At 32.7% G+C, this 12,504-nt stretch overlaps 1 protein-coding gene across 6 annotated transcripts in view; it reads left to right on the top strand.

Moving 5' to 3' along the window:
• Lrriq1 (leucine rich repeats and IQ motif containing 1) overlaps window positions 1-12,504 on the top strand; it is a 192,531-nt gene that overhangs the window by 43,806 nt on the left and 136,221 nt on the right. For all 6 annotated transcript variants that reach the window (XM_076920108.1, XM_076920105.1, XM_076920109.1 and 3 more), the window contains exons 12-14: window positions 399-526; window positions 6,220-6,293; window positions 8,908-9,001. In XM_076920108.1, coding sequence (XP_076776223.1) covers window positions 399-526; window positions 6,220-6,293; window positions 8,908-9,001 — 296 coding nt within the window. The remainder of the gene's footprint in view (window positions 1-398; window positions 527-6,219; window positions 6,294-8,907; window positions 9,002-12,504) is intronic.

The following is a 12,504-nucleotide window of genomic DNA, read 5'->3' as shown; positions in this document are numbered from 1 at the left end:
CTAAAATCCCAAATGCTTAGAGTGGCTTATAAATCTAATTTAACATAAGATTCTCAGAATACTAAGATATAACATATCATAATATTCTTTTACCTATGTTATAAGTTGGCCCATAATTACCTATTTTGAAGTTAAATTTATTTTGTCATAAATCTTCTTTTATAAAGATTATCAAAATAATGGTATTTTGGATGCATTTTATTCATATTGAATGACTCAGAATAATAAAATCTGAATCATGGTTTAATTTTTAGCAGAATGTATATATTATAAGCTTTGGTAAAATCTATTTTTTACAAAAAATATATATATTATAAGCTTTGGTAGAATCTATACATTTCAATTTGCTCACAAGGTATTTTACCTGCTTTCAAGTAACAGAGTATATTTAATTGTAGCCTCCATCTTTAAGAAATCACGTTCTGCTCAGAAAGCTGCATTTAGATGACAACAGCATCTCAAGTGTGGAAAGACTTTCTTTGTTTTGGTTGCCTTTACTACAAGATCTAAGTATCTCACAAAACAGGTAAACATATGTTTTAATTTAGAAATGGATTCAAACAATAATTATTTGAAAGTTGTGGTGTGATGTACACAAACAACTAGAAACATTGGGAAATTGGGATTCATCAAAATTAATCAGTACACAATATATAAAGATAACCAAAAGTTAAAAACCAAAGTGGCTGATTAACCCTGTGCTTTTAGTAGAATTGTATCAGTTTATTCTCCTCATTTGGTCTCCTCTCTGAAATGTACTTGTAGAACTATCTCATGGCAGGTTTGTTTATGTTTATAGAGTTTCAGCCTTCGGAGAATACAGAATATAAGGGACTTTTTATTCAGAAAGATGCCTCATTTCTCTCAAGTGGTATTTAATGTCATGAAACAATAGATTTTAGTCTTTTTTCAACTTGCTTGTCTTTTGTAGTTGTTAACATGGGTTTACGTTTGAATACTAGAAGGATATAATGTAATCCTTAATGTAACCTTTAACACTACATGAAATGAGTACCTGCATCCAAAGACATATCAGAGATGGCCAAACATCTGTGTATTCAGACAATCATTGTGTAAAGTCAAAATATCACCATAATGTGTGTCCTTTTTTCTTCCTGTTCTTAGTACTTCATTGAAACCTGTTGACAATAATACGATATATTTGCTCACCATAGGCATGTGGAGGAAGGTGGTTGGACTGTCTATAACAAAAAATTAATGCTTTGTGTGACATGATGCTTATGGGACATGGAGAAAGGACAAATGTGTGTATGTTTAGAAATCATATTAAATTATCTCTCAATCATTGCCAAGTAGTGCTCATATTTTGGACATGTTTATATCAAATGATTGAATATACATATATCAATCTTTGAGAATTAAAAATTGAATATACACTTTAAAATCCCTTTAGACTGTTTAAATTAGATTTAATTATCAAAGCTTACTTGCATTTAACAGGCTATTGTTCGGGTTTGAAGAAAGCTCCTTCAATGGAAACCGCATAAATACATTTGACCTACATGAACACATAGGATTATTTTACAGTAAATATGATCCCCAAATTAAAGGATCCCTTTTGACTCAGACATATGTGGTAAACCATGCAGAAATGGGCACAGCATACATACTGGACAGAAGTAGTTCTCAAACTACTGGAAAACATTTCAGTTAAGAAAATTTTTAAAAGAAGAATGCCTTTAGTTCTTTGACCACTTTAAACATATGATGAAATATTCTTATCTCTCAAAGTTAAAGTGAGCTTAGGGGATAAGCTTTCGTTTTATTACTCTTGAAAGATAGTCACTTATCAATCTATTGCAAAAGGAATTCTTCAGCTGGATCAATTCAGTTTTTAAATGTGGTAATTATCATTGGAATAACTTTTTAAAATGATTGATTTTTCCAAATTTTGTTTACTGAGATATAACATTTGAATACACAGATGGGGCTAGTTAGTTTGAGAGCTGTAACAACAAGTGGCATGTTTCATAACCTGAAAACTGTCTTAAAGGTGTTTTAACCTTTGTAGCTCTTCTGTACAAAATGTTATCCAGACTCAAAAAGAGAAGCATTAGGTTTTCTTTCATCCATGATGCCTAGATTTTGTAAAAAGCATTATGCATGTATATAGGGCATGGTAAGGGAGACAAACCTGCCAATGGACAGAGGGGGCAGGTAGGAATGTGGATATGAAGGTATGTGAGGAATACAGTCAATGTACAGTGTATATTGTTATGAAAATGTCCTTTGGAAAGTATTACTTACAACTAATATAAAGCAATTATATATTATATACATTATATATTATTGCTGCATATACTACATTGAATTTCTAATAATACTGTCACATTTTTAAAATATATGTTATGCTATGAAATGCTTTTCATATGTCTGCATGTGTTATTAGTGAAGCAGAAGATCCGAAGGCACACAAGGAAATGAAATTATTTCCTAATTGCATAATATATAAATAATCTCAAGGATTAGGTGTTTTTTCTCAGCAGGCTTATGTCTTTACCTGTGATCTATGTCACAATGTTCTGTCTGTGAACTGACTGCAAAGCCATATATTGGATATTAAAATTTGGACAGGGCAGTTCAGGTTTGTGGTTTGAGCCTGTGACATCCCAGTTAGTTGACACTGAACATATCTTTTCATTGTCTGAGCCTTAACTTCTTCCCAAGTGTCAACGGGCTGCTCTTGCCTACCTTCCAGTTACCAAAGTCTAGCTGTCATTCAGATAGGGTCTATGTCTGAGGCCATTTCAGAAATGTATGAATTTATAATATAGATATTAAAATGCATTTGTACAGACATCCTTTGAATAAGTAATTAGGATATATATATATATATATATATATGTATTTTGGTAACTATTTTCATCACAAAAAAGAGATTATATACTCACATACTTTCTTTCCAAGTAAATGGAATACATGTACAGAATATTATTTTGTGAATATTGTTTAGAATACTTGTTTCATCCTGTCTTCTGTTTTAAATTTTCATTAAGACATGTGACTGGTTTGAGTTTGACTGAGTGGAGTTCTAACTAGAAGACTCTGGCTATATAAACTGTCCTGAGACTCTAAGTAGGAGCAGAGTGAAAACTTATCCATTGGGTGCTCAGTGTACAAATCTTTTGGTTTTTGTCGTCTTTGAAATTTATATCATTTAATGCCCAAGGCTAATGTGACAAGGTCAAGCAGTATTAGGTTTTCACTAATGTCCCTTTATCTATCTGGTTTGAATTTTCTTAGAAAAAGTATTTATGAAATGTCAGTAAAGGATAAAAAAATATAGATGTTTGAGAAAAAGTAATCTATAATCACTTTTTCTACCATCACAAAGAATAGTCATAAAGAATCATGAATGTACACTTTCCTTGATGGAGATTTCAAAAAAGGACAGTTTAAAAATCATGATTTTAAAAGAATTGCTGTATAAAAAGGTAAAAATGTAATATTATAGAGATATTTGATTATAGTAGATCCTTATTTATGTAAATTGATGTTGTAGAAATAGTAATATTGTTTTTATATTATAAGATTGCATTGATTATTTTCCTTTGATGTTTTCAAATATATTTTGCTACACAGATTTAGAAATACATAAAATATTCTTCAGAAAACAGAGTAACCATATTATCAAGGGTAAAATAATTCATTAGCTACTGAGTTTTAGTAAAAAAGGCAAGAACTTAATATTATGTAGTAAACTTAAAAAAAATAAAGTTACAAAAATAACAATGTATGATCTTTCATAATGTCACATAAAATTTAAAATTTCATGCTAAAAAATTATCAAACAATATGATCAGGCATGAAACAATATAATATTACGACTTAAATCCAATAATTATCTAACCACAATGTTTTAATTTTGCCTTGTGTCTCTCCTCCTTTTCATCCACCACCTCACTTTTTCTTTGTCTTTCATTCATTTATTCTCTCTTACTTTTCTTTCTGTCACATTCTTGTGACATTTAAGTCAGTTTTACTTTTATGTTGTACAAAGAAGTGTGTTTGTAGGGCCAATGTTTTTTTTTTCTCTTAGCAGTTTTTATTCTAAACTGGTCACCCACAGAACTCTATTAAAGAAGTAGTATTACACAGGATTAGAATGAATGGCTGGATTGTACTTAGGAGTGACAATATAGAAAGGCATTTTCTTCTGGCCTCATTATTTTGTCTACGTTCCCTCAGTCGTATCTTCTTTCCCTCTACTAATGCAGACCAGGGTAGTACAAGGGCGGAGTCAAGGTGCATACAAGGGTGAGTCTGTGCCAGACCCCGGGAGGGTTTAAGGCACAGTGCTGGTGAGTGGCTTCTGACCTTAGAATAATAGTTATGAGGTAGGGAGAGAGGGAGTGGAGAGAGAGAGAGAAAGAGAGAAAGAGAGAGAGAGAGAGAGAGAGAGAGAGAGAGAGAGAGAGAGAGAGAGAGAGAGAAATAAGAGAAGAGAAGAGAAGAGAAGAGAAGAGAAGAGAAGAGAAGAGAAGAGAAGAGAAGAGAAGAGAAGAGAAGAGAAGAGAAAAGAAGAGAAGAGAATTTAGGAATTATTATTATTAGACCCAATTTTTCTTTATTTAAATGTTATGATGAACAATTACAATATTCCAATGTTAATAGGAAGAATTAGCTACAAAGACATTTCCAGTTATCATAATAATAAGTTTAGGCAAATAAATATTTCTATTAAAGATTCAGGTAAACTGGTGTGACTTTAATTTGGAAAAAAACTATAGTAGTGAGTTTTTATGCTACAAATTATTGATTGACCTGTCTCTAAAAGGAATGTTAATCAAGATAAAATTAATCCATGAAAACAGCTTTTATTTGAAATGCTATACATGTTATGTGTCAAAGATCATTTTATATTTCTTGCTTGAAAATTTTTCTAGTAACCTTTATAATATGAAAAATAGAGGATTTTTGTGTCAATAGTTTCATTATTACAATTTAGCATAGATTATAAGACTATATATTGTAAATTATTTATGGCAAGGTTAAACCCATTCTATTAATATAAAATTTTATAATGTTATTCTTTCTTATTCCTCATGGACTTATTATTTATATATTTACACACAATCACGCACACACACACACACAATTTGTTGAATTTGTTCTTGTCTGTGTGAGCTATATGGTTTCAAGGTTTACACTCTTCTCTAGACAACTAATAAGTGAGCTAAGCCCTGGAAGAGGCTAACTTTCCTACTTCCAGTAGTCGCTAGATGCCTCTGGACTTTTAGCTAGAAATAGAACCCTAAAAAGTTTCCCCATTTCATGTTAAAATGTCCATTGATATTGCCAGTATTTCTATCTTGTTTGTACAACTATTTCAAGGAGAAACTGCTTCACAGACAATTCTGAATCTTACAGTCTTTCTGAACTCCTCTCGGGATGTTCCCTAAATCAGAGATCTCATAACTGTGATGGAGATGTATCCTTGGCTCCCCTTAATTTACTAGTCTCTGCAGTGTGTCCAGTTTTGGTTTATACACACACACACACACACACACACACACACACACACCTTTATGTGTGAATGCATGTAACAATAATAATAAAAAAAATCGGTTGTCAAGTTGGCAGGGAAAATTGGAGAGTTTTGACAGTGTATCTGGTAGTCTCTAGAGTAATGAAAATGGAGGAAGTAATATCGTTTTATTTAAATTAAAAAATTTTTAAAATTGTAGTAATCCCCCCAAGTTTGTCCCTCAAAGATTTAGGCCATGTGTTTAAACTAAAGATGGGAAAACAATTAATTTATTTTCTGTATAACTAGCTTTATAAAAAAGATAAAACAACAACAAAAATAACCAAATAGCTACCCATTTTAAATTGAATAGCAAATACACATCAAAGCCCATGGTATTTGTGACTGAAACTTCCAATTCCACGGTAATTTCTTTTTTAAATGAATCAAAATCTCCCATTATTTTAATGTTCCATGGTAAATTTTCTTTAAAAATGAACAACGATTTTCCATAATAGGATTACTTACATTCTTAGTCTTTTATATTTCTAATAAATACAGTTACTCAATGTTTTAATTATACTGCATTGTATTATGCAATTACAGATAATTACATATAGTTTCTTGTAATTATGTAATTGTATTAGGTAAATGAGTTGTACTTCAAATGAATTATATTAAGAATATGCTTGTTAATTTTTTCAATGGACTTTTATTTTATTTTATTCTAGCTTAGCAACAATTGTACCACTTTTTCATTTTGTGTCTTTGGAAAAGCTAGATGTCAGCAACAATTGTATTTCTGGTAAGTTTGGAATTTTATTTTTTTATTTTGAATAATAGGATTTTGAGTTTCTGTTTCAAATATCACAACGGGGTTGTTATGCATTTGTATATATAAAGATGAGTAAAAAGGCTATTGCTAGATTTATTTTATTCATGACTGCTCATCTATTAAAAGTAGATTAAAGCATCATGAACTGCACAAATCGCCTTAAAATATTTTTTCTAAAGACACCCCCAGTCAGTCTCTTCCAAGTAGCAACTACAATCCTGTTTTGCTACCATAAGCTGATTTTGCCTCTATATTAAACATACAGTATTGCCTTTTTACCTCCAAAATTCCTAGGTTTGTAATTGTATGAAATTGTGGCATATGATTTTTTCAATATTACACATGTTGACAATAATGTTACTTATTCAACAAAAGTAAACAATTCGTGTGAACATTTTCTTTGGACTGATAGTTTGAAATTTTAGGTACCATAAAGGTAAAATTCATGTAGATATTCTTTTTTTTTTTTCACTTTTATCTTTTTACAGTCTAGTCATTACCCCCCTCCTGGTCCACCCTCCAACAGTTGCTCATCCTTCTCCTCAGCTTCTTGCAGCCTTTCCCTAATTCAACCACAGGGGTCCCCAATTTCAGTCTACTAGTTGGATGTAGTAAGTGTCTGCATATGTGTCAGTCAAATCCTTATTGGGCTTCTGGTAGAGCAGCCATGCTAGGTTCCTGTGTGTAAGCACACCATAGCAATAGTAATATTTTCATGCCTTGGGGCCTCCCCCTGAGCTGGATCTGAATTTGGGCCTGTCACTGGACCTCCTTTCCCTAAGGCTTTTCTCCATTTTTTTTCCACTTTCAGTACTTTCAGACAGGAACAATTATGGGTCATTGGTTTTGACTGTAGGATGGCAACCCCATTCCTCACTTGATGCCGTGTCTTTCTGCTGGAGGTGGACTCTACAGGTTCTCTCTGTCCACTTTTGGGCATTTCATCTAAGGTCTCGCCCTTTGAGTCCTGAGAGTCTCTCACCTCTCAAGTCTTTGGTACATTCTAGATGGTCCCCCTATTTACCATCCCTCGAGGTTCCATATTTTCATTCATTCTGCTGGCCCTCACTCTTTCCTGTCTTCCCCCCATACCTAATTATGTTCCCCTTTTTTCCTCCACCTCCCCCTTCCCTCCGAAGACCCTCCCTCCCTCTGCCTCCTATGATTGCTTTCTTCTCCCTCCAAAGTGGGACTGAAGCACCCTCACTTGGAACCTTCTGCTTGTTAACCTTCTCAAGTTCTATGGATTGTATCCTGGGTATTCTGTACCTTTGGGGGGCTAATATCCACTTAGTGAGTGCATACCATGCATCTACTTTGGGGTCTGAGTTACCTCACTCAGGATGATATTTTCTAGTTCCATCCATTTGCCTTCATGAAGGTATTCTTATGCAACATTTTTTGAATACTTATGTATCCACTATGCATTTATTGGTTAAGTACATAAAGTTATAATTTCTGAATAATATAGTAGGTTAGGAGGTTCATTTTGACAAGTAGTTTAATTAGTAGTGATTAATATCCTTGCTTGCAGGCCCAGTTTTATCATCTTTTCCCATATGATGTTTTAGTTTTCAATTGTGTGTATACCTCTGCTGCCAAGCCTGCCCTTCACAAGAGTGCGTATCGTTTTGGACTTTCGCTGATATCTGAGATCAGTGACCAAGTCTCCTGATGTTGGGGCTCAAACTGTTGCATAAGTTTTAGTGTCAAATTTATTAGACCTTTCCCTTGACACTGGCAACCTAGGCAATTTTGCGTATTTTCCAGCCTGCATAATACCCATCATTTTGCCAGCAACATGTGATGAATTCTCAATATTCATACACCTTCTTCTCAATCCCCCTTTTCTATAAATTCTATTTTCCTTCATTACATTTGTAGTTTGATCCAGCAAAACAGACTCTGTATTCTACAGTACTTCTAGAGGAATAATATTTTTGTAGACAGAAAATTATTAAGATCACAGAAAGATTAAAAGGATTACTGTGTGTTTCTTTTTTGTCAATGTCAGACATGGACTTATGTACGTTAAGACAGTGTATTTATGTGTGCACATACATTTGGACACATACATATTTTATTTGTACACAAGCATACTGACACATATCTGCAGTCAGTATTCATTATTTGTGGGAAATAAGTCCACACATGTAGCTTTGTACAGGAGCCTAGATTTGTTTACAAATTTGTCTTCTAAAAATATAATATGTCCATGTGATTCTGTCTGATTGTATTTAGCTTTAACAAATATTACAACTTTATGTTTGGTGTCATCATTTCTGTTCCAATTATAGTAGAACATGCAGTACATCATCTCATTTAGTCCTCACATACCAAGACAGATGAAAGCTGAATTTTAGAAATGATTTGCCAACACACAGTTGCTAAATGGTAGAGACATAACTTATACTCATCTGTTTCCCACTCGATTCTTTCTGTTGCAAGAGCATAGAAAATTTTAAATGCGTTGTTTTAACAGAGTCATAGGGAAAATGGTAATTAATTTATGACATCTTATTTTAAAAACATCTATATTTTTAACATTTTGAAAATACATTTTAACCAATTTTCTTCTTTGTAGATCTGACAAATGTCATGTGTTGGTTCAATGAATGCTACTCTCTCCGTGAGCTTTGTCTCACTGGAAACCCAGTACTCCAGGAAATAAACTGGAGGTAAGGAATCCATTTGTAATCCATGAATGTCATGGATATCTATTTTTCATTTTGCCAAATATTGATAAAATGATATCATATACTTACCAGTTCTTGAGAGAAAAATTATACCAAATTTCCGACAAAAATTATTCAAATTACTTGAAAATAGTTTATATTCTCTTTGAGTGTCATAAAAACAGTTCTAAAATATCATTTGCCTGACATATTTCTTCACATATTGATTTGTTAGTGAAAACTTGAAAGTTTATTGTAGTGCAAGCAGTTGGTGGCAAGTCAACTTACTATGACATTAGCTTGGATTTTGTTTAGAGAGAGGAGCCATCTTTTGTCAACTCCTTGTGAGTCAGTCAAATCATGGAACTTACCATTTCAGTTATTTTCTTTGGAAAGTTAGACTAATGAAATAAAACTGTGCCCGTGTGCTTCCTTACTTAAAACCTCAGCCTGTCGTATTTCAGTGAGATCAATTGTTCTAATATACATTTCATTATCTACAAGAAGAGATTCATTTATCTGGAGGGTTTAAAATCAAGAAGTCTATAAAATATGGATTTGTTAATGAAAGGACTAACTCGACTTTGATACAGTTTGCTTTGGTGAACTTTATATAACCCCATGGTACCAACAAAGGGATTAGTTATAGATTTTCCCAGTGGGTTTCTTACTTTCATGTCAAGCCAGTGATAACATGCAAAAAACCTGATGTACTTTTTTTAAAAAAATCTCTTTTAAAACATAATCCACAGGCAACATTTGAAATCTCCTCTGAGAATTTGTTTCATTGACTGATGATTAATGACGCTTGTTAAGTGGCAGAATACGCATCAGGAAGTTTTCACTGAATGAAATATTGATTTGGCTCTTGAGTAGGAGGAGCCCAGCTGGAAAAACTAATCTTGGAATCTCACAGTGTTCTTATACTTCATTCCCAACATTAATCAGCTTTCTCATATATTCCCTGTAAGCTCATATGTCTGACTGGTGAACTTAGGGACAATCCATACACTGTTGCCTTTTAGAGGTCTGAGGATGGTTCAATTCAAAACTCAAGGAAGGAAAAAAATGATTAAAATAAGACACTAAATCCAATTTGATTATATATCTCATAGATTTTTAACATATTGTTACTGTATTGAACATCCAAGTGAATATTTAGATCGAAAAGAATTTCAAATTAATCTGATTAAAATTAATTGCTTAGGAACGTTTGTCTGTCAAAATGAGTAAGATGACATCAAAATGTTTCGCATAGAAATTCAAGCCTAGCTCACTCTTTCTGAAAATTTACTCTCTGTATAAAATACTTGATATAACAATATTTATGTTAGTAGCTAAGTAGAAAATATTTGGTGCTAAAAATAATCTTTTGTCCCGTCTATCTGGTTGTTTCCACATGAGTCATGGCTAATTACTGCCACCTGCAATATTTTAGAACACATCTAATATCCAGTGTTGTCCTTAAACTGACTTTTTTCATTATTTTCTTTGTCTAAAATATAAATATTTATCTTTAAATAAAATATGTCTATTTCACTTGCACTTTCTTCATCATGAATCTGATAAAATAGTTTTATGTTGTCCTCTAGGTTTATATGAGCATACAAAGTTAACATGACTTTTTAATTTTAATTATTTTGGACTAAATGCTGTTGTTTCTGTATATTTGATTTAAATTAACCATACCCACTGTTCATAGAGTATTGACCAAAGTAGTGAACTAATCTCTGTAATATGAGAAGTTAATAATAGTTTTTATAACCTCTTTGTAAATTGAGAGGTTAATAATAGTTTTTGTTTTTATTAGACAAATTCTTGTTGGTGTTTGTGCTATACGAGATAATGCTACAAGTTTGTGCCTAATATTTTTTCTTAATTTAAAACAATTTACAATTTGCTAATTTTCCTAGTTTTTTTCATTTTGAAATATTTTATTATTTGAGAGTTTTGTACTCTGTTTTGATTATATTCATCCTCAGTATCTCCTAGGTTCACCTTCACCTTCCTAGCACATATCTTCTATACTCTGCCTCTTGCCCCTCTTCAATTCCTCTCTCTCCTCTTTCTCTTCCTCCTCTGTGAGCACCTGTGTGTGTGTGTGTGTGTGTGTGTGTGTGTGTGTGTGTGTGTCACATGCAGCCCAACTACTCTTGAGAATGAGGCCTGCTTCATAGAGTGGCTGATCTACAATGAGTCACAACATTAGAAAAAACAAAACAACAACAACAAAAAAACCCTAACCATCCCTTTCTCAGAAGCCACCAGATGCTAATACCTCCTCAGTTGGTGGTGAGATATTTTGCTTACCCTCACCTACCATTCAGGGATTTTATCAGTTTGGACTCTTACAGTCTTTGCAATCCCTCTTCCTCAAAGATCCCTGAACCTTTTCAGGAGAGGATTTATCCTTTCCTAATGTCTTCATAAGAATTCCATCCTTAAAGTTATTTGAGAATGTAAAGTTGGTAACATAAAAATTTTCTGTATTTATTTGTTCTTGTTATCTTTTCATCAGTAAAATTATTTTTTTACCATGAAATTGTAACATTGAAGAAGATATTCACACATCTAATTAATTTATATCCACTAGTTGTCTTTTTCCAATTCAACATATATATATATGTATATATATATATATATATATATATACATACATATATATACATGTATACATACATATATGTGAACTATTTATTACATATGTGTTTTCCCTTTTATTGAAAAATAGATTCTTGTTATGTCAATTGCAAAATCAAGCAGTAAGTACAGCATCCCATGTCCTCTGTTGCCAACATGTATAAAGTTCTACACTGCATACACCTGCATCTGAATGTTAATTTGTTACAGTGGGCAAGCCTATATTGACACCTTGCTGTCACTCAAAGGCAAGTTAAATTTACTCTGTTAAATACATATCCTATGGGATTTGGCAAGTGAATGATATGAACCCACATTGAGACTTCCACTTCCTTCAGTCTCCATGCTCCTCCAATTTTCTAACCTGTGATAGACAGTGTTCTTTCTAACCTCCTTCCATAATTTCACATTTCCATGGAGATCATATAATGAGAACCAAACAGTAAGATGCATTATTATATTTGCATTTTTCTTTAAATATAAATTTTGCTTTCTTCTTACTTTGATTTTGTGGCTCACTTCTTTTGGCCCTCAGTAATCTCTTGGACCTCTGAACTAGTTCATTTCCCCCCACCCATTGAATGACAGCTTGCTTGCTCCAGGTTTAGACTGTTATGAAAAAAGTAGCTATCACCACATTTGTAGCGGTTAACGTGGACTTGGATTCATAATGAATTTAAGTACATTCTAAGGATTATTGCCTGATTTTATAAAATAGTATATTTAGTCTTTTAACAGATTTGTCAAACTGTAGTTAAAAATGTCTGTGACATATTGTGGCTTACATCAGAAATGGAAGAGATTTCTGTTGCTGGATCTCTCCTGTTCTTTGATTGATAACAGTGTTTTGGGCTTTGCCCATTGTC

This window comes from Arvicanthis niloticus, chromosome 22 (assembly GCF_011762505.2).
Source record: "Arvicanthis niloticus isolate mArvNil1 chromosome 22, mArvNil1.pat.X, whole genome shotgun sequence".
Taxonomy (NCBI): domain Eukaryota; kingdom Metazoa; phylum Chordata; class Mammalia; order Rodentia; family Muridae; genus Arvicanthis; species Arvicanthis niloticus.
This window is presented reverse-complemented; position numbering and strand designations above follow the sequence as displayed.